Consider the following 23,495-nt stretch of genomic DNA (forward strand, 5'->3'; position numbering starts at 1 on the left):
ACAAGCCAGCGGGGTGGTACTAGAATCAAATACTCTTCCGGTTTTGCTATTTCTCAGGTCCCTGATTTTTTTTGTCGTGTCAGTCATTTTTTCAAGTATTTAACCAAAAACTACCACATTTCACGGAAACGTGACAGAAAACTACCACTTTACGATTTTGTGCGGAAAACTACCAGATTTGTCCTAATCCGTGGCAAAAAACTACCAAGTGTCGAAACCGGTCGCTTCGCTCGCGCTAAGCACCAAACTGACCAGCCGGTCCCACGTTTCAGGTGCCACGGTGGCCAACCGCCGCCCGCCGCGCGTGAACGGCCGTTAATGGCACATCCGCAGTCGGAAACGGCTGCTGTCGGTCGGCCAATAAGTGAGAGCGAGCTCAACCACTCGCTCATCCTCTTCCTCCTCGCTTGCTCTCACTCCTCATCCTCTCCCTCTCCCTGGTGCTCTGAGCATATCGCCGTCGCCGCCGCGGCCATTGCTGCCGGTAGAAGTTGAGGATGCCATCCTGGAATGACGAGGAGAGCTCGGACGAGGACACCTGCATGGTTTCAATGGATCCTCAGATCTTTGTAAGTGCATAATGGTGGAATAGAGTTAGGGTTAGGGTTAGTTCGTCCAAATTGGAGATTTCAAAGTTGCTTTTGGTTTGATTCCAAGTTTCTTTTGCAGGAAACCCCTGGCAGTGTGGTGTATCCATCTTTCTGTGGTTCTTACACTGAATCTTTGCCGACTTGCATGATGCATCATCAGAGGCCGAAGAAGATGATAGCTTTTGAAGGAGCCTTGACTGGGAGGCGATATCTGGGTTGTCCTGTGCAGCAGGTATGAAATCTTGCAAGCTTACTTGTTTTGCTGGGGGAGATGTGTGGTGTGTGATGTGTTTTGCTGCTGGAGATGTGTGGTGCGGCATGTTAACTGAATTTTGTGTGCAGAGATGTGGTGCAGCATATTAAGTTGTGCAGAGATGTGTGCTGTGCAGAGATGTGTGCTTTAGTTTTGAACTGAAACTTGAAAGTGCCATACATATGGAAGCCTATATGTGAAAGTAGATCTTTAGTTATTTGAATTCAATAAATGACTGAACCTGAGAACACCTGTTAAATGTCTACTGTGAACTGAATATATTTGTTAGCTGTTAACTGAATATAGTTGTTAACTGAATATAGCTGTTAACTGAAAAAGAACAGAGTTACATGAATTTATCTCTGCTGCTAAATATAGCTGTTAACTGAATTTATCTCTGCTGCTAAATATGGTGTTGTGTGCTTAGTATCAAAGAATTATGTTTGCATAATTCAGAGAGCATATTGATGTAAACAAAGGGTTTCAGTTAAATGAAATGACTTTATGACTTGAGTTATATGTACTAAGTTTGTTACTAAGTGCTTTGTGCTTAATTATAAATAATTGCTTCTATAGGATGTAGGTGTCAACTGTGGGGTTGTGGAGTGGGTGGATGGTCCTTGGCCAGAGATTCTACAAAGGTGCCTAACAAGGATTTGGGACATGTACCATGAGCAGAACTTGGGGAGGGTGAAGGACAAACAAGCCCATGAGAAAGAGGTGGCCAAGCTAAAGAAGGAAATTGATTTCCTGTCAAACAACTATAGCCAGTTGGTGGAAGATGTATCCAAGCTTTTTGACTATCAAGATGGCAAGATGTCTCATGACATGGACTATACCAGCCAGGCAATCAATGAACTAAATAAGATGAAGAAACAACTTGAGGATCAGGCAAAGATTGAGTTAAGTATGGAAAAGCTGAAGCTTGCCAAGGAGCAAAGGTGCATTCTTTAAAGCCAAGCAGATATCATTCAGAACATGAGGAAGGCCATGAAGGAAGTGGAGGGGGACAAGGACCTACTTAAGCAAGAGAAGAAGACGTTGGAGTATCTGATTGCTGATCTGCTCAATGCTGGGCATGCCAGCAAAGATAAGCTGGAGAGGATCAAGGCAATTATGATGAGTGAAGTGCTTGGTGTGTGGGTTAAGTAATTAGTAGGCCTATATATATAGCCGGCCTTGGAATGTCATGCATGTTAGGTGTATATTTTGGGAAAGTTTCATGTGCTTTCAGAACCTGAATCAAGATGGTATGAGGGAGGGAGGTACTATTATGGTTCAAGAACTAGTTGGTTTTATCTATGATGTAATGACTTTTATGTTAAGACCTACTATGCTAAGTGAGTACTCATGCTAAGTTAATAAGAAGAATGTTTTATCTATGATGAGGGTGTTTTACTCTGCATATATTATGTGTGGCTAACTGACAGTAGTGACATAGTTGGAAATGATAACATACATAGACAGTGTTGCCCATATCCAACTTAGATAGTCTGACAAATAACTGAACATAGATAGCAAGTAGATAATCACTAGAACTGAACATAGATAGCAAGTAGAACTAAACATAGTGCCTGCATACATAGATAGTACTGGCATTCATAGTCTGACATAATGCTGGCATACATAGATAGCAAGTAGGGTTTCAAACTGAACATATAGCTGACCAAACTGAACATTTGAACTTACTGAACTTACGAAAGTTCAGGACTGACGAAACTGAAATATTTTGCACTGACGAAACTAAAGGCAGCATCTCAACCCTCCTTCTTCAGCATCTTCAGGCGCTGGGAGCGGCGCACCGCAGTCATCTTCACGGCCGCCCTCATCTTCTTGCCCGGCGCCGGCTCCACCACATCTTCACCGCCGCCATCTTCTTCTTGCTTCACGACGACGACCTCTGGCAGATCGGCGCTCCAGCAGCACATCCATGTGGATTGGGAGGTTCCTGTCCCCCTCCACGGCGTCGAGGACGGGAGCCAGCAGCTGCACATCAGGCTCGTTGTCGGAGAGTACGACGACCTCCTCCACCTCATCGTCAGAGGATTCGTCCTCATCATCGTCAGAGGACTCGTCGTCAGAGTCGTCTGATGGCCCAAGGACCCATGGATTGCGCCTCTCCTAGTAGGCGTTGTTAATGGGGGCTGGGAGAGCGAGGACGGCGTCGGTGATGTGATCCGCGGCGGCCGGCGGCGTGGTGGACGAGCGGTACATACACCAACGGGCGCGCTGCCTGGGGTCAGGGGAGCGCTGCACCTCGCGCATCGCCCACAGGAGAATGGTCGCCGACGGGATGGTGCGGCCGGCAGGGAAGGCACGCTGCTTTCAGCAGCTGTCATCACCTTCACCAGGCCGCGGGCGTGGTTCCTCATCATCGCCAGACTGGGGAACCAGCGCGCGATCTCCCTGTACTGCGCGCGCACCTCCTGGTTGTTGCTGGCAAGATCTTCGATGGCCCGCTGCCAGTCCATGGCGACGGCGGCGGGGGTGGTTGTCGGCAGCGATTTTGACTGGAGAGAGGGGAAGTGGAGTGGGCGGTGCGAGCGGCGAGTGGGCGAGTGAGCAGAGAGAGTGGTGGGTGGACACGTATTAAAGGCTGAGAATCCGAAACGGCTAGTGTTACTCAACGCACGCTCACCACGCTGACGGCCGCAACGCACGCAGAACACACGACGTGGCTAACAAAATATAATTAGTTTAGCTGATGCTGGTCAAACAAATCACTAGCACTAGCCCATTGGTATTGAACGCATGGTTACAACCCTAAGGTCCTGGGTTCGAGCCCCAGGGCAAACTATTTTTTTGCAGAGTTTTTTTGGGAGTCTGAATTTAACTTCTGGTTCAACTGTCTGAATTTAACCAGGCTAGTAGCAGCACACAGACTATTTGTCTGTAACTTCTGGTTCAACTATCTGAATTTAACCAGGCTAGTATCACAAAGTAAAATGAACTGTATAAATGGCAAATTAAAACAAATAAAGTATCACAAATTAGAGTCACAAATTAAGTACCATACATTCAACATTCTCCACAAGTTCACATGTCTGAATTTAACACACACTTAATAGCAGAACACAAACTTAGTAGCACACAATCAAACTTAGTAGCAGAACACAAACTTAGTAATAGAGTTTCATTTGTTTCCACTAGCATTGAAATAGGCTGCAAACTTGCTAGGAGGTTTCCTCTTCCTCTTGCCTGCTAATTTCCCTGGTTCTCCAGTGGATGTTCTTGGTGCATTGAATGTTCTTGTTGATGCTGATCCTCTTGGAGCTCTTGTTGATGTTGATCCTATTGGAGGTGCTGGTGAAGACCTGACTGCTCCCGCTGAAACTGTTGATGCTGAACCTCTCTTATCTTCTGCTGTTTTTCTATTCCTCGTTGCTTTAGGAGGTGGAGCAGATGAGGCTGGCATCTGTGAAGTTTGGTGTTGATGTGGTGGTTGTGGAGGTGGATGTGTAGCACTAGAGGAACCCCTAAAAATTTCTCTATTCTCCTGCATGACAAAATTAAAACAGTTAGTAAATAGACCAGACCTAAAATAATTAAACAAAGAATGCAACATTTTTAAATGACCTGGTGTAAGTTCTTTCTCATCTCAAGACTTGGTTTTAGAGCTTTCCCACAGTTAGTATATCTATGGCCCTGTAGACCACAATTGCTGCATGTAATTGTTCCCATCCTGCTTGTGTCCTTTGGTGCAGGCACCTCAAACTGGCCCTTTCTCCTAGCTGTCTGTTTCTTCACTGGTTTTTCTTTGAACACTGGGGGCTCAATATCCTGAGTATGGGTGTCAGGCCAGGATTCAGGACCAGGGACAGGGTACACTATGTCTTTGTATTCTTCAACATATAGTGGTTTTTTGAGAAATTCATGCACATAGTTCTCTGGGTGCATGTGAAGCTTGCTCATTGCTGCTATTGCATGACTGCATGTCACACATGTCATGTCCCACCTCCTGCAGTCACATGAGTTAGTAGCTATGTTCACACAGTACTGATTTTCACCACTAGACACTTGCCAAATGTCAGGACCAGCCCTATGCGCCTCACAAAATTTGACATACTTCTTATTCTCATCCAGTTTCTCTGAATAGTTGGGTGTGATCATCCACCTGCTGGTCTCTGTCTTTTCCCTAGTCATCTGCCTTTTGATCATCTTCTTAGTCCTAATTCCTTCAAACATAGTCCTAGTTGGTTTGGCCCTAACATCAAGGATCATTTTGTTGAAAACCTCACTAAGGTTGTTCACAACAAGATCAGTTTTGCATTTGTAATCCATTGCAGACCTACACCAAGTCTCCTTTGGAATTTTTTAAGCCACTTCCAGGCATCCTCACACTCTGCTTTAAGCTCTGCCATTGCTAATTCATGGCCATGTTTGGTGAATGAGTAGCTAGCCTGATCTACTAGCTTCTTTAGTTCTGCTCCTCTGAAACCAGCTGACTGAAAATTTGCATATATGTGCCTCAGGCAGTATCTCTGAGGGGAATCAGGGAACACCTCATTTATAGCCTTAAGAAGACCCTGATTATAAATTAATAACCATGGTCATGAACAAAAAGAAATATAGCCAGTAATAACAATATATATCTGAACTACTGGCTAAGATAGGGTGCATACCTTTTGCCTGTCAGAAATAATGGTGTAGGTTCCAAATTTGCTTCCACTTCCAATGCAACATCTAAGATGGGTTAGGAACCATGTCCAACTCTCTGAATCTTCCTTATCAACCACACCAAAGGCTATGGGGTAGATGTTGTTGTTGCCATCTCTTCCTATGGCTGCAAGAATTTGCTGTCCAGTGGTTAGCTTGATGAAGCAACCATCAAGCCCTGCATCCATACCCAAATTAGCTAGCATAAATTTATGAACAAGATATTTTGAACAAAATGCAGTTGTAGATTTACCTATAAAGGGCCTGCAACCATTAAGAAATCCTTGCTTTGATGCATGCAAGCAGTAGAACATGTACTTAAATCTAGGAATTGGTGTAGGGTTTTCTGGGTCCTCAAATGTTGTAACTATACACCTGCTACCAGGGTTTGTATCAATAACTGCTTGCAGGTAGGCCCTCATTCTATAGTACTGCTCCTTCTGGTCACCTTGCACAACCTTCATAGCCTTCCTCCTTGCCCTATAGGCCACACTCCTTGATACATCAATTGAAAACTTGACTTTGTTGTTTTTAATAAGTGCATCTACAGGTGCTCTAGGATCTGCTCTAAGAGAAGGCTCAACTGCTTTTGAAAGCCACTTAGTAGTAACCTTTGTGTTCTCTGCTGATGCTGAACAAGTGTGCTCCATGTTACACTTCTTAATGCAAAAAGTTCTTTCATGAGCTATCCTGGAGGCACACATGTAAAATTCACATCCATGCTCTCTCTGTGAACACCAAACAATAATTCTTGTTGGGGAGTTCCTGTGGTAGTGAAAAGACCTCAAAGTCCTTATGTGAAAATTCCTTAATGCTTCTCTGAACTGGTAAACACTGTCAAAACACAAGCTCTTGCACAACAGTAAATGTGAATTGGGAATTTTGGGGTCAAAATATACCCTTTCCTTCATCTTTTTCTTACTACTCTTTGTCTTTGGCTTCTTCATGAGGTACGGTAGTTCAACTTCATCTTCTTCTTCCTCATCACTTATGCCTACATCACCAGCAAAACAAAATTCATCTGCTTCAGGAAACCAATCTTCAAAACGTTTTTTCTCTACCTCATTGTGACATCTGCTAGTTGGACGAGGGCTCTTCACATGTTTCACAATAGCAGTACTTTCCAATGCTCTGTCCTCTTCAGAGGCACACTCTATTTCCATTTGAACAGCTTCAGCACTCCCATCTGAATGAACTGAATCATTTGAACAAAATTCAAACACTTCGGTGTCTCCTTCAAAGTGGTTCAAATCTGCCTCTCTTTGAATCCTGCTCCTCTCAAGCTGAGCCTTTCTATCATCTATCTGATTCTGAAGCTCAGATTGCTCCACAACCTTTTTCACACAGCAGCTCTCTTGAGTGTTCATGTAATTCTCATTAGCCTGTGTACTAATTCCAGGTTCAACATTTCTCACAACCTTTATGTTCACAACCTTGACATGATGAAAAAACTCCAACATTTCATGAGCACTAGCTTCATTACCTAAATACTTTACTCTTTCAGATCCAATTTCCTCCTCCTTCACATCGTATATGTAATCACTCTCCCCATACCCTTCACTAGCAATGAGTAATTGTAGAGTAAGAAAAGATATATCTGACTCATATATACCCCTTTTCACAGGGTTTCTTCCTTCTAAATGAAACCAAATCTCCCACTTCTGGTCAGCCAAATTGCACAAATATGTGCTCATCAATTGAATTGAAATTGTCAGAACTAGAGTTGCAATAAAGTTTACTAAACATGTTCAACAAACATAAACAAGTCTCACTAAGTTGCCAGATTGAACAAAACATGTGCATTTAAGCAAGAGATTCTCCATACCTACCACCCTTACAACATCCAGGCGCCGGCGATGACTGGGTGAGTGGTGCCTCCGGCTGCTGAAACCCTGCCTGCATCGCGTAGCTGCTGCTCCCCAACTAGTTATCCACTTCAGAGAACGAGCCCACAGCGTCCAAACTTGTGCCACCGGCGCCGACGTCTCCGTCACCCATATCGCCGCCGCCACCGTCCGGATTCACCGACGCCATGGCGGCCACCACCTAGGTCAGACAGAGGACAGAGGGAGAGGAGGGAGAGAGTGAAGCGCGAGAGAGGAATGGATTGGATCAGGTCTTGACCTGGCCGACCGACAACAGCCGTTTCCGACCGCGGACGCGCCGTTAACGGCCGTTAACGCGCGGCGGGCGTCGGTTGACCACCGTGGCACCTGAAACGTGGGACTGGCTGGTCAGTTTGGTGCTTAGCGTGGGTGAAGCGGCCAGTTTCGACACTTGGTAGTTTTTTGCCACGGATTAGGACAAATCTGGTAGTTTTCCCCACAAAATCGTAAAGTGGTAGTTTTCTGTCACGTTTCCGTGAAATGTGGTAGTTTTTGGTTAAATACTCCATTTTTTTCCTTCTTCCTTCCTTTTTTCAGAACGCACCTCGTCAGAGAATCAACTCCATTATCTTTCTTTTTGGAAAAGGAGGTTAAGACCCCCGGCCTCTGCATCAATCGATGCATACGGCCATTATTCAACAAAGATATGATAAGAACATACATCAAGCCATCGGAAGCCACCACTCACATCTACAAACTCGATAATGTGGAGTGCTCTTACTCCCATATCTAAAACCGGTGTCATTGCCGATCCATTCACATAACATATCGGAACCTACAGCCGATGCAGCAAACATAAATAGTACATCACATGCACACGTTTTAGAAGCCGCCATTATATATCTTACGGGGAAGGCATAGCTTCATTATCTATCTTAGGAGGAAGCCACGACTCCATTATCTATTTTAGGGATGAGGGGTGCAGGGAATCGCCGGAGTTGTTCATCAATGGTGCGGTGCTTAGAGGGATGGCCAGAGCGGCAGCCAACACGGTGGTGGATGAAGGGCGGGACGACGAGACGGCGACAGCCGCTTGCCGCGGGGGGTGGAGGCAGGCGGTTAGGCCTTGGTAAGCGCAGGGGAGGAGGAGGAACCGTCGCGATGAAGGAGACGCAAGAACGTGTGGGAGGAAGAAGATGAACAACATGTGATCTATTTTGGGCTGTTGGATGAAGATCTGATGGTTTATACGAGAAGTGACTGATGCAACACATTTTTTCAGATACTTACAAATAAACGCATACTCTCCTTGACTCCCGGGAATGACTGGTCACACTAAAGTCCAGGAAGAACGAGCCTCCGTTTCCATTTGATCCATGAAAACATCGGCAATATAGCTTATGTTAGTACTTGTTCAAATTGTCACTTTATTAATTATTCACACAAGACCTTACAAAGTCATACAACAGTAAGACTAAAGCCACCGTCTAGGCAACATCTGTCGCTATTCCTATGCAGTTGATGAAGGGATGCTGATAGTCTGGGCCTAATACCAAACAGAACTCGCAGCCAAACCTAACATCTAAGACCTGAGGTCCCAATCAGGACGCCTGCCGGGTATGGGGCACCCACCAGTCCGTCGCACTCCTCAACCAGGATGCCTGCCGGGTATGAGGCCGCCGCAGCCACCTGCCACCAATCCGTCTTCAGTGCTATACTGCTGCATCTACCTTGCCCGGTCTAGCTGCCGTTGACGCCACCATGATGCCAGACAACGCCACCATCCCGCACTCGTCCATCAACACACGCCCACCGGCGAGACCCCGCTGCTCCATGCCGCTGAGACCCGCCATTGTCGACGTGCCAAATGCCACGCCACTCCTCCGTCGCGAACACCACGTGTTGCCACTGGTCCCATCCCCTCCGCCTGCAGTTCCTCTAATCGAGCACCCAAATGCCCCAGGCGGTGCCTCCAAGAAGGGTACGATACACGCAGTGCCGCTCCGCCCAATCTAAGGAGATTTTGGGTTTTCACCCGGGCATGGGGTCAGGGTGGAGGGCAGGGACCTCGACGGCGCCTGCAAGGAGGAGAACGGTGACCCTGGTCATCGCCACCGTCGGGATGAACGAGTCATCCAGAGTTCTCTCCGGTCCGATGTCGCCTCTACCAGCCCCAGCGAACGCACCGAGGCCGACGACCGCGATCGGAAGCCACCAAGTGCAGTGGGAGAGAGCCTGCAGCGCGGAGGAGATCCACCGGCAACTCACCGCCCATGCGGTCAAGACGCCGTCCATCCACCCCCCGTGAACGTCGCCAGCCGAGGGCACCGTCGCCATGCCTAACGGGGCCGCCGCCCCAGGTCCAGGTTCCTCCACGATGGCCGGAGTGGCGAGATCCGGCACCGCGCGGCCGATGCCATCAGGATATTAGTTCTATTATGCTCATCGATAGACTGTCATGGTATCATTAATGTAGGCACAAGGGTGATTTAGTTAGTTGGACTGGGTGTCTGGGTCCCCATAGGAAGCAATTCCATTGTTTTATGGATGGAGAGAAGCAATTTAGAAGGGGGGGTGTAGAGGGTAAGAGCTGGGATTCCAGTTATGCAACATAACACCTGAGGAACGCGACACAAAGAAATCACATGATATAAGTACATGAGTTACTTGATCATATAGCTAATACTTGTGGGTGATATGGCTCATCCTCGTAGTAGAAAATAGCTATTAACGAATGTTAGTGGGGATTTTCTATAGTAACACATATTGATTGAGTGTGTTTAGTGGAGTATTATGTACTCCCGTAAACAAATATACAGAGAAAGTATTTTTTAAGACATGTTGAGTAAAAATGTTTTATGGTCACCCATATCAATTGATAAGTTCGATTAAGTTATCTGATGGGCATGCTAAGAGACTCTTTTGTTATGAGGTGGGCATAGTTGTAATGATCATACATGCTAGTAAAAAGCCTTCACATCATAAGAGGTTGTATATCTGATGACTAAATAACTCATGAAAATGTTTTGACATCACAAACATGATTTGTACGTAAAAGAGGTACTATTTTAATATGTCTAATGCCCATGAATATGCTCATGTATTACACATAAGTTTACACCTAACTCATTAGTTGTTCCATAGTCCAAAGACAAACATGACGAGCGTGCTTTTAATTTTCTTACCCCGAATGCCAAAACAATTAAAATAATACGCCCTCCATTTACTTATACAAAGCCATTATGAAATATACGTTTTGCATCTATACAAGGCCACCAACAGTAATCAAGACAAAATTAATGATATTTTCTCATACTAGCAACCTGTTTAATAGTTGCATGCATGCAGTCATAATGACAGTCAGCTACTTCCTCCTCTCAATTTTCTTGCATGCATGTGGGGTATTAATGATCTCAGTAAATGAAAAGGAAAGCTGACTTGCAAAGAAGGCATTAAATTTTACTTTGGTACATGTAATTTAAGTTTGTGGCCTTGTATATAAAAATGGAGGGAGTACTATAAGAACAAACCATGTCCATTCACAAAAGGAACATGTCTATTGGATCAAAATAATTATTTTCCAAACATTTTTTAAAATACTCACCAAACACAATGAAATTAAATAAAACATCTAAATCCTTTGGAGAGGGGGAGGGGGGTTGTGAATGCGTGGGATATCCATGTTTCCTAAGAAAACCTTTATTTTCGTGGCGAGGATTGGCCATTTACATCGAGCCAATCACACTCAGGGGTAGATCTATTATGTCGTGTTTACATGATAGTGGGATGTGAAGTGTGTAATATAACTGTGTTTTTTAAATATATATCCAAAATCCATGATCATGTAAAAACAAAAGACAAAACATGCTCCTACAACAATGCTGGCAAATAATAAAGGTGGATTGTTGGAGGGTAGGCGGAAAATTATTGTTTGTACTCCTTTCGGTCCTTTTTACTCTGCATATTAAATTTTTGTCAAGTCAAACTTTACAAAGTTTGACCAAATTTATATTAAAAAATATCAACATCTATAATACAAAATATATATATACTATGAAACTACATTGCGCAATGGACCTAACAATATAGATTTCGCATTGTGAATGTTACTTTTTTCTATAAGCTTGGTCGAAGTAGAGATATTTTGACTTCGAACAAAACTTATATGCAGACTAAAAAAGACCGGAGGGAGTATGTGTAACTCACTTGGACTATAGTGTACTACTCCATCCCATAGTGTAAGACGTTTTTTTGACACTAGCAAGACATTTTTTGATATTATGGGACCGAAGGAGTGGCATTGTCCGAGAAAAAGAAGAAAAGTTGCATACACCAGCTCAAGATAATTGAGCTACCCTTTGGTTGAAGAAAACGGTAGTCGTTTCCTAAAAAAAAAAAAAACAGAAAAAACGGTAATCTTAACGTTGGGCGCAAAGCCTGGTCTCGCGATGGGCTTGCAGCCGTCGGATGGCCGGGAGGCCGAGCAGTGTGTGTCCGTGATAACGCCGTGATGTAAGACACGGCCAACGTGCCTCGTGCAGCGGCCGTCGCGCCGTATCGCAGTCGCAGCCCGCGAGAAAATGAAAGGGAAGGGGTTCCTCTGCTGCCTCGGCGGCGCCCTCGGGCGTCGGGCTTCGACGCCGCTCCCGTGCGACGGTTCTCTTTGCACCAACCTCCGCTACGTCGCCGTCGCCGTCGCCTCAGCTCCTGGATAGCGCGCCCCTGGCCATGGCCGAGGAGGATCTTACATGGATCCGGGAACGGGGCAGCGATCCGGCATCCGCACTTCAGTGGCGACCCCGTTGATGGATTCGACGCGCGCACGGCTCGTCGGAAGTGGGTTCGGTTGGAGGTTCTGTGTACCATTGTGAAACATGGGGAAGCTGTTGACTAAATAGGCAATTTCTCGATTAAATTAATCCACGAGTAAATCACTAGCATGGCATTGACACATATGATCGCATACTGATATTCAGTCAAAGTAGCACATACTACGCTAATTGCAGAAAGATCTACGTATAACGCTAGCATGGCTAAAACCGAAAACAGTAGGAGCAGGATAAACGAGTTATACCCTCCAGTAGGCCATGCAGAGGCCGCGGCTTTGGTGGCAGCAGCGGCGTCCTCGGCGGCCTTCTTGTCAGCTTCAGCTTTCTCGGCGGCGGCACGTTCGGCGTCGGTGGACATGGTGATGATGAAGGCGACGCGGACGTAGAGGAAGTAGACGATCGGAAGTGAGCAGTCGCGTAATCGCTGCCCAAAAACCTATTCGCCCCTCACCCCGTACAGGAACTAGAAGGGCGTGGTTTCGGAGACCTGCTCTCCCGTCGACCGTGTACGCGGCGGACGGGATGGAGTCACCGGCGGCGGCAGCAGCAAGGGAACGATGGTGGACGTGCGCGTGGAGCAGATGTGATCTGTTCGTGGCGGCTAGGGTTAGGAGACACCGCACACTTATAGGCGCAGCCGCGTGGAGAGACGTGGGAAAAATAAGCGTGTAGGTGTAAGCTCGGCTCGGCTCAATCCTGCAACCCGCGGCGCGGCGGGCGGCGGAGGAGGAGTGCGCGAGGGCCTCTTCTCTTCTCAAGCTCCAATAGCATGTAGAAGAGAAACCCTTATAAGGAGGTCCAACTCCTCTTCCACTTCCGGGGTGGGACTAAACTTCCCACTACATCTAGTGCCATATAACCCACATGGGCCCTTAGAGATTTTTCAGAAATTGCTACATGGGCCTAGAGCCCATCTCAAATTTCAGCAGAAGCTGCGGTTCATTGTACAATTACACGGAATTCGGAGGCGCTTCTTGCCAAGATGAGTTTCAGGTTTTCAGCAACAAAATCTCACCGAGTTTGGTTGCCGGGATTGCATCGTGCTTAGCTGAGCTTGTGCTATGTTAAGGTGAGGTGAGATACTACGTTTTCATGAGGTTTCTTTTTCAGTTTGGAAATTTCAGAGTTCAAATGCTTGTGTATCCCCTCATTAATTGTCTGCCCCCTTCTTGGAAGTTGGAGGCTCAGTTGCCTGTGAGAGTTTTGACCTTCGGAGGCTCCCTTTTCTTCTCTATATATACACGCAAGTGTTTAATGCACCGTTGCAGTGACCAGTTGAAGTGACTCGACATCACTCTGCAGTGCAGAGCTATAGCTGGGAGTAGCTCTTTTGCTTCTTGGAAGTTGAAGGCGGGCAGTTGGAGGTTTAATTGCTTCTGACTGTTGGCTTGGGCTCCTTTTTATTCTCCGGGTGCAGGTACTTGACTTGCTACATTGTTGGCTTGTTGAACGGAGTGACTGGAACGCCGGATGCACTCTGGCTCTAGAGCAGCAGCACTGCAATCCTGGTGCAGGCATCTTTGATAATCCAGGTAACCTGTTGGCGATCTTCTTCAAGATTGGTCATCTCTGCTGCGCCAAAGCATGTACTCCATTTCAAGATTATTATTTTTGCCTTTCTTCAAGATCGATATGAATGATTACCAGCATAAGTAATCAGTAGCTTTGAGCTTTCCTCTCTCGATCGCCATTTTTAGCTCTTGGAGCTTCTTTGCAAATGTAAGGTGTTTCCTCCTCTGCCCTGTGTCCTACTCATCACTTTTACTCTAAAACTAAAATCTGAGTTGTTGATTTATTTTTTGGCAAAAAAAAGAGAGAAAGAATCCGGGTTGTTGAATGTCAGCATATAAAAAGCATATTTACTTGCTTTGATTTGTTCGATCGTCTACTAGTATGTCTACTTTCGCACCTGAGTCTGCTTGCTGTCTCTCCTTGCTGCAGAAACATTCTGTGCATATTTACAGTTTTCAGTTGGCTGGCAGCTCTTCTGTACTATTTACAAATTTTCAGTCGCAAGATTCTGTGCATATTTTTGGGGTTTGAAGGTAGAATAAACAAGAATGTGTGAAGAGTGACATAACACAAGAACAATCTCTACTCTCTAGGAGGGAGAAATTACCCCCGTGAGACTGACATTTGAGTTTGATTTTTCATTGCTTTGTTGAATGTGCAACTGACATTAGCTGCAAATTTCAGTTCACGGGACTGGATTAGCAGCATCCCAGATGGAGAAACTTTGTGACTGTTGCAAGAGATACGCGGACCATTTGGATGAAAAGATGAAGTGTTTCCGCAGGCACATGGGTGCTGATTTTAGACATGGCATGGTAAGCCTGTTATAATTTCAGTGTCTCAAGTGTGCCCAGATATCTTCTGTTCACAGTTTAACATGCAGGGTTGGTTAGGTTTGTGATGGATAGTTGCCTGCTAGTTGGATAAACTTGATGGCAGTTCAGTTGGTCTTAAACAGGCAGAAAGAAGTGGATAGATTCTGAACATCATTGATAGTGAGCAAAGTCTGTAGCTAAACTCATGGATTCCAGTCCAGCAGTTATTCCTGTAAGGCTGAAACATTGTAGCAAAAGAACTTCAAGGCTCAAGATGAAAATTAAAATTGGAGCGGTGCTTTTTAATTCCGAAGCTAATCGCGCGCTGTGCCATTGTGTTTCGTTAATATTAAAGTTATCATTCAGGGTTAGTCAGATTTGTGCTGAATAGTTGCCTTTCCTTTTTTCACACTGATGATAGTTGCCTACTAGTTGGTTGAACTAATGATAGTTCTGGTATTAAACAAATAGAAAGAAGTGAATAGATTCTGAACACATTGCTAGTGAGCAAAATCTGTAGTTAAACTAATGGTTTCCAGTCCAGCAGTTATTATTCCTGTAAGGCTGAAACATTGTGGCAAAAAAACTTCAAAGCTCAAGATGACGATCAACATTGTGTGTTTTCTAATTTCGTAGTTATAATTGTGCATTGTGTCATCATGGAATTTTGGTTTATATTAATCATGTAATCAAGCTCCATTCATTAATCATTTCCTGACTTGTCTACTAGAACATAGTTCTCACAATGCATCTATATCGTATTTTTTGCTGCAGTCATCACTGTCGGAAACTATGAAATTGTTGTGTTTATACTTCATGCCAACATGTTTCCATATTTTTTTCCTTCAGATCATACCAAAGAAGTTCATAGATAATTTCGGAGGAATGATCTCAAGAACCATCGAACTAGAATCTTCTAATGGTAATATGTATGTCTTTGAAGTTTCCAAGCGCATGGGTAATACAGTCCTCCACCGTGGATGGCAGGCATTTATAGATGAACATCACATAGAAGAGAATGATTCATTGTTGTTTCGTCACATTGAGAAATCCCGTTTTGAGATTCTGGTCCTTGATTCTGATGATTGTGAAAAGGTGTTCTTCTGCCCTGGCATCAACATTGTTAGTAATGTTGAAGAAAGAGGTGCGGATTCTGTTAATATTTCAAATAGCTCCCGTGATTATGCCACAAGATCATCAGGAAGCAAAAGGTTTGCTACGTGTGGAAGGGGTAACTCAAGCCATCCCAGAAAATCAGCGAAGACAGCCTTAAATTACTACTCACCTGAGAATTCAGGTTGCCTTTTGATTCTCTTCTGCACTGACGTTCTCTCAGTTATCTGTTCACATTACATTTTATATTATAACTATATTGCCGTCGTTTTCACCGTTGAGATTATGTACAGGAGAAGACACTGAGAACGAAAATACAGACGCGATATACTCATCGTCTGAGGATTCAGGTTACATTCTGATCCTTTTCTGCATTAACATTACTTCCTGAATTATGTGTTCACAATAGAATTTATATTATATCCTATTGTCACCGTTTTCACCATCGAGATTATGTACAGGAGAAGACACTGAGCCTGCAAATACAGACATAGAATACTCCTCATCTAGGGATTCAGGTTATATTTTGATTCTGTTCTGCATTAGCATTACTTTCTGAATTACGTGTTCAAAATACATTCTCTATTAGATTTTATTATTGACGTTTTCACTGTTGACATCTGTACAGAAGAAGGCACTGAGGACATTCCTTCGGAACACGAATCATCCTTTGAGCTAGATGATGGCCACACACCTTCACGGCAAGATTATGTCTTAGCTCGGGGAAGAACTCTATCCAGAGTACAGGATGAGAAAGTAACTACGCTTATCCAGGATGTTGGAGCTGAAATTCCTGTGTTCGTGGCTGTCATGAAGCCGAGCAATGTCAAGTCACAAACTTCTGCTCTTGTATGTTTTACTGTTCTCTTTTGCCGAAGTTGTCGTTCATAATGTTTAAATGCTTAATTTTTAGATTTCTGCATGAGCATTTTAATCCATTGCATATTTGATATAATTGTGCTTTTATATTGATTGCGTGAAGAAAAAGGAAAGTGTGAATCACTGGTAATTATTTGAATTCAGTAAAATGAAGACAGTTCTATTTCAGATACTAAAATATATTGTACATTGTAGCATCTAGCCGGGGAACATTGTGCATCTTTAAGTTAGATATGCATGAAATGCAGTTATCGAAGTTCTACAAGATAGATGTTTAAGTTATCATGTACAGGTAAGCAATGTGTTCAGATTGTCTTGTAAAGTTGGTAATTTGTTGGAAGTAGCATCACATTTTTTTCTGAGAGCATATATGCTCTAGGATATGCAGTCAACTTACTTGACAAATCATGTGCTTCAATGGAAAATTTCTGTGCAAATAGAACACTTTACATCAGGCTGGAGTTACTCTCTGTATGAACTGATCCTAGTCATATTTGTTGATCTGTCACTGATACTGTGCCGTCTGGAATTAGGTCATTCCCAAGGGCTATGCAGTTGAACACTTCCCACCTAAAAGTCAAACTGTGACACTGCAGCGCCCAGGCAAGAGCAAGAAGTGGCATCCCAGATTTCACATTAGGAAAGATAAACACGGGTCCATCCTTTGTGGGCCTGGTTGGTTCGACTTTGTTCGCGACACTCGAGTACAGGTGGGAGATATCTGCATCTTTGAAAGAATGATGAAGAAGGGCACTGGGAGAACATTCTCATCACTTAGAGTACATCTACTTCGCAAATCAATGCTGCATTCCGGTGGAAGCGGAACTGGTCCTAAAAGAGTAAGCTTAACTCATGGCAAAACAAGGGTTAATTCAGCAACCCCTAAAGGAGCACGCACAACTGATGGTAGAACCAGGGCAAAGGCAACTTCGACAGCCAGTGTTAGGAAAGAACCAGGTGATGGTACATCAAGATGCCCTCAGTAGGCTGAAACAAATTGGTGCACTTCCAGTTCTCTCCTTTCTGATTCGTTTTAGAAATGTTTCCAGGAGGAAATGCACCTTCTTCGGTTCATAGCCATGGCCACGAAGCACGTCAGGGGCCTGTCGAGTCTAATAAATCCAGAGGGCCTCGGAAACGTCCCTACATAATATCGTCCACTGCATGTCTGACCAGGGAGCAGGAGATGAATGTCGACAAGAGAGCTCGCTCCCTTCAGTCCGATGTTCCCATTTATGCGTCAGTAATGAACAAGAGCAGTGTTGGTGACAACAGCCTGTACGCCGTAGTAAGTCGATCGAGATCTATTCTTTACACATTTCAGCTGCCAATGGGATGTGTTATTATTCATTGTGTTCTTAAACCTGGTAAGATTTCAGCTAACCTGTTGTTTTAATGCAACATTTTGTGTAACAGACTATTTGCAGGAAGTATGCTGCTGAGTATCTACCAGCTGGAGCGCAGACTGTGACACTCCTGAGGGCAGAGAAGAGCAAGACATGGGAAGTCAAGGTGAACCCGAGGATTGGCGACGCGAAGATGCTCAGGGGAGGTTGGCGCGAGTTTGCCCACGACAACCATCTGAAACTCAAAGACATATGTCTGTTCCAGTTGATGATGGACCAGAGGAAGCTTACGATGATGGTCGACATCATTCGTCACAATGAGAAGCGTTAGTTTTAACTTCCCAGCACATGAGAGTGAATCTCGGGTGGCTGTTCTGCTGGTATTTTGTGTGTGCTTTTGGTAGTTCTGTTATCTGTAAACTCTGTGGTGGCGTGGCTACTTTCCAAACTAAGGGAGAAACCTATGTTTATGTTGTGGAATTATTCGAGAGGCCTTCTGGTATTCAGGGAGTTATCTAATTTTAGGTTGAGTTATTGAATCAATCCAATATTGTTTTCTATGCACATTATCGCAAACTTCCACTGTGTTTCTATCAAACATGAATAAATAATTCTTCATGAAACTATATGTAGTTTGATTCGATGGATTGGTTCCATAGAGAGATAGCTACAGCAACTTTGAAGGTCCGAAGGATGAAGTGGAGGTCTGTTGGAATCCACATTCAGTCATTCCATAATCACTCTGCTTTAAAAAGGATCTGTCTAACTGTTTGTTTCCACAAGAACTGTAGAACAGGGCTTCTGACTGAACATAATACGGCATGGTAGAGAAGAATTATTTACCGTCGGCGTCAACCGGTGCCTCTTCCCTGCCTTTCTCTTCTGCGTCCGCTTTGTATCTTAAATTCTCTCTGGTTATTTCTTGTACCGCCCCATCACCGCATCAGTTCTGCACGTTGGCAAAGGTGGTGCGGCCACTGCTGTCACTATGATTATATGGTTGTAAAGTCTCCAGTGTTAACAAAGAAACAAGAAAAGGAAGTTACATATATTGTTGTATTGTTACACACGGATAGGAGAATATGCAAAATATGAACACCTACTGCAACGAGGATTGAACAAATGCTGAATAAAACATGATTTAAAATAAGTCATGTGTGTATTGAAATGTCGATCTTACATAATAATTTAATATTTGAATCAGATATCTCAGTACAAATATGAAAAAAACAATAACTTTGGGTAAAACATTACTTATATGGATAATATTACTCATCAAGCCATGTAGAACAACTAGAGAAGCTGACATGCACAAAATATGTGTCTAGCAGAAACTACTTAGCTCTATGAATATAATTCTGTTTCTTCCCTTTGGTAAACAAGGAAAGACTATTAAATACTTCCAAATATGAGCTAATATTTCCAATTCAGGTTTTCCACATATAACTCAAATATTTTCTTTTCCATGATTTTTATAAGTGTGATCACCGAGGAATTAACGAGTAGATTGGACCCGCACAAAAGGAGTTTCAAAATCACCTTGAAATGTTCAGTACCGTAAAACTGAAATGTCCTTAAACCAGTGGTACATGATCAAGAGATTATATACAGTTTGAGGATGAGAATCGCCTCAAATGTTGGGTCCTCATATAATGCACCATTTATAGGAAAGACTAGAAGATCTTAATCCTTTTCTCTTTTTTATTTCTGAAGGTATTGCTAATAATTCAGATTTGTTACAACCAGATGAACTATATGGTATGCCAAATATGGCAAAAGGGCCACATACCTTAAAGTAATTTCATCATGTTGCCCGTCAGGTTCACCAGAGCAATTTGATATAAAAGTAATACAAAATGGAAGAACTAGAGATTAATTCAGACAAATTTACTCACAGAGGCAATAAAGCTCTTGCACTAATCTAGCCTTATGGTGCAAGCAGCAAACGGCTACGCAATGCAAGTTATTACACCACACGCAACCCACTATATACTTTGGTTAAGAAAATAATTCAGAAAAATAGAACTTGGAAGTTTCCTGTGATAGTTTATAAATCTACGCAGTAGGAAGATATTATATTATGTAGCCATTGCTTAATATAGCAAAACGCTTATACACTTCACATATATAAGGTCACCTAACATTTAGGACAGAACTATAGATACATTTATCTTTTTACATGCGGCGATGAATTTCGTAGTTTGCAGCATCAACCTTATGTTGCATCAAAGAACATATCAAGGAATAAACTAAAATAACTAAAAGCAGCTCAAAGTCTGTACGGGGACAAAATGAAGACATGACAATGCCAGTCCTTCTATTGCTACACTTGTACGCAGGATCAAGGACCAAACTTCTTCTTGGGCAATGGCCGGCGCTCTAGGACTAGAACTGTCTTACCCTCAACCTGGGATGTCCACTGCCTTCCCCCCATCTATCTGTAACCCATGCCTCCTAGGAGGATTGTAACCATAGTTCTACCCTTTCAATGAAATGAAACGCAAAGGTCCTTTGTGTTTTCCCGGAAAAAAAATGAAGAGAAATCAGGGATCATAGAAATATGAAGCTCGTAATTCTTTAGTCATATGAATATAACAGCGCAAATCGTGACTTAAGACATGTAAAAGACGGAAAATGTTGGACAACTTATGAAGGATTTCTGAATTCTGAAACCTCTCTAAGAATTTGGGGAGGTTTATTCCGATTTTGTTAGTGAAAATTAGGCATCCTGCATCAAAAAAGGTATGCAAAGATCAAGCCATTCCACTGCTTTTTCAATCTGAATTTAGAACTTTGCATGCACCTATATGTACTGCAATCATTAATTAGTTCATACATTTGACCGTGCATAAACTTTAAACAACAAAAAGAAAACTCCAACTCCAACAGAAAAGTGAAACATTTGCTTAGACAACATGGATTGACTAAAATAATTAGCATTTGCTTACAAAATAGAGAAGTGCCCTTGTCAACACACAGCATCATATAAAACACATGGCTACATACAGCCTAGTGCTTGGATAAGTTTCAATTAAAACATACAAAACATCAAATCATCACAGTTCACAATACTAGAGTAGATCGAACCTTAATGGCACCTCACGCAGCAATCAGTTAAAAATTGATCACTTTATAAAACCCACCAAGCCTGTCACTACAGAAATCTTAATTGCAACCATCAGAAAATTGCAGGTCTCAAACAACTAATGCTTTGAAAATTCTAAATCTGAAAATACAGAAAATAAACATTATATAACCATGACCTACCAATTGACATTAATATAAATCTAATAAGGCAGTGGGTTTATCTAAAACATTGAGATAATCATATATGCCAGAATCACTAGCCAAGAAGCACATAGGCACTGCATCCCATCCCTCGCGGCTACAGCCGCTGCAGAGGTATGAAGGGCAGTTACTCGGGGTGAAACAGTTACTGAGGAATAGGAAGGAGGAATAAAGTGAAAGATAACAGAGACGGTGGAGGCAATGCCAGTGCTGCAGAGGACACAAAACAGTAGCCTGATGTGAGTGCACATCACAACTCAGCTTAAGTAGATCAATTTATTTATCAAACAAGCGGATTACATCCTAACTTGTCGACTTGAACACATGAACCGGACTCTGTAACAGCCTAACAGAGCCCATCAATTGGTATAAACACATCGATAGACAACCATAGGAGGAACTCTTGCTACAAAAGTAGGAAAGATTCGACTAGATGACAACTAAGTAGAAGAACTCCGACTAGATGACAACTAAGTAGAAGAACTCCTCGCCATCCCCACCAATCAGCGACTCCTCTTCCCAGCCTTTGCCTTCCAGCTTATCCTGCTAGATGTTTCGGACTTGTAATCCGATTACTTCTGGTTGCCTCCTCAACACTCAGCAACATGAAGGCCATCAGTGAGTTTAATTCGGTTGTATGTGCTCCGACATTGACAGGAAAACAAAAGAAAGCAAGTCATTCATATGGCCTCAAAAAGACTCTGTAATAAACACAAGGACAGGGTAAAAGATTGAACCTTCTTCAGGCGATTTGGTCAGCACGACCAGGGGGATTTGGTTGATACGACTAGATGACTGTCCAGTAGACCAGCTCCTCGACAGTCGGCTCCTTTTCACTCCCTTGCCGATCCAGGATTTCTTCTGCCACAACTGCCGGAGCTGTCTCCTGGTCACGGCTGTTCTGCGCCTCAGTCACGACGAGGCAGCCGCGGTGGAAGGAAGAGGGGGATGGGCCTCGCCGACGGCGGAGGGCGAGGCTGCGGTCCAGGATCGCCGACGACCAACCTGCAGCCTCGGAGTCGTCGGCGAGAAGGAGATCCCCGCAGCGATCTCTCTTCTTCCCGCCGGGGCCGCGCATCTGCGCCGGCTGGACGGGATCCACGAAGGTGAAAGACCCGTTCATGACGAGCATGGCGCTCGCGCCCCGCAGCGGGATCTCGACGGACGACATAGCGACGGCTGTCGAAATCGATCGAAAACCTAGATCTGGCTTGGAGCAGCGAGAGCGCGGGAGGAAGGAGAGAATTGAGCCGAGGCAAAGACGGAGAAATCAAATTATCGATCTGGGCGACGGGTTAGGGTACGGCTTTATACTAGTATATCGAAAACAAGTCGAATACGCGTATTTTATACCGCAAACAAGTCGAATACATATCCTTTTACCGTAGGAAATTAGTTTTTTTTTTTGAGCAAGTAAGAAATTGGTAAGTGCTCGGATGACCTGCGTCGCCAGCATCTTCGTAAGTGAAAACTTGTATTTTTTTTTAGAAATGTACGTTTTTTTAGCGATTTTAGAAATGTACGTGAAAACTTGTGGGGCTCGGGAGAGAGACGGGCTGGCAATATGGGCCGCTACTGGGCCGAGTTCTGTAACGTGCGCAAAAGGCACAAAAAATGGGGCCTACACTGTCACATAACAATTTCTGATAATTCTAAAAAAAAATAAGAAATGGTAAAAGGATATGTATTCCCCGGCGACATCCTGGTAAAAAAGAATCTTGTGCTCCACGGTCCTCCTCCTCTTCCCCGTCCGATGGATTTGTCGGCGGCAAGAGGAGTGGGGACACGTCTGTTATGTTTTATTTTTCTTAGGTTTTTGCTTCCCTGGTGACATCGACGAGGTGGGTGGTGACGATGGCGTGTTGGGGTCTATTCGGTCACTCCCTACCTCGACGACATCCGATCCGACACCGGCGAATGGCTTGTGAGAGTTTGTGTCTTCAGATTTGTTGTTTCCTTCAGATCTTGGTAGTTATTGTGTCTTCCGAGGAGAGGTTTTCGGCTGGTTGTTGGTGAGGTGAGTTCAACATCTTATTATTTGTTGTTGCGTGGCTTGACCCTGTTCTCCAACCCTTTGAAGTGATGGTGATGGATTGCAAACATGTTTTACGTGGGGTGATGCTCTAGCCGATGTTGCTTCCGAGATTTACAATTGTCGTCTCAAGGAGTGAATGGCTATTGCGGTTTTCAAAGCTTGGTATGACGATGGCGCTTGCAGGTGTCGCTTCTCTTTGCAGTTGGATCAGTGCAATTTTTAATCACCGGCGGTCAATGTACAATCGGTGGAACGAGAAGACTAGTATGATTTTTTATGCATTTTTCAATGGTCATTCTACGTCCATTTGTTTATCCACTGTACTGGTCTTTGTGTTCCTTGATATTAATCCG

The 23,495-nt window shown here is 43.9% G+C and overlaps 1 protein-coding gene across 1 annotated transcript; it reads left to right on the forward strand.

Moving 5' to 3' along the window:
* Nucleotides 1-13,509: 13,509 nt before the first annotated feature.
* Nucleotides 13,510-18,321, forward strand: LOC109775597 (B3 domain-containing protein Os03g0620400-like). The gene is made up of 9 exons (XM_045227540.2): nt 13,510-13,686; nt 14,351-14,481; nt 15,331-15,778; nt 15,888-15,944; nt 16,056-16,112; nt 16,223-16,443; nt 17,007-17,430; nt 17,523-17,761; nt 17,890-18,321. Exons 2-9 carry the CDS (start codon nt 14,380-14,382, stop codon nt 18,148-18,150), a joined length of 1,809 nt encoding a protein of 602 aa, XP_045083475.2. The 5' UTR covers nt 13,510-13,686; nt 14,351-14,379; the 3' UTR covers nt 18,151-18,321.
* The last annotated feature ends 5,174 nt before the right edge of the window (nt 18,322-23,495 follow it).

Source organism: Aegilops tauschii, chromosome 4 (assembly GCF_002575655.3).
Source record: "Aegilops tauschii subsp. strangulata cultivar AL8/78 chromosome 4, Aet v6.0, whole genome shotgun sequence".
In the NCBI taxonomy this organism is placed as follows: Eukaryota; Viridiplantae; Streptophyta; class Magnoliopsida; order Poales; family Poaceae; genus Aegilops; species Aegilops tauschii.

What these genes read in the sequence shown, in the direction of transcription:
- LOC109775597 (XM_045227540.2), top strand. Translation starts at nt 14,380, where the DNA reads ATGGAGAAACTTTGTGACTGTTGCAAGAGATACGCGGACCATTTGGAT. An exon ending in CTACTCACCTGAGAATTCAG is followed by an intron (nt 15,779 to 15,887) that starts GTTGCCTTTTGA and finishes GATTATGTACAG; the next exon opens with GAGAAGACACTGAGAACGAA. An exon ending in CTCATCGTCTGAGGATTCAG is followed by an intron (nt 15,945 to 16,055) that starts GTTACATTCTGA and finishes GATTATGTACAG; the next exon opens with GAGAAGACACTGAGCCTGCA.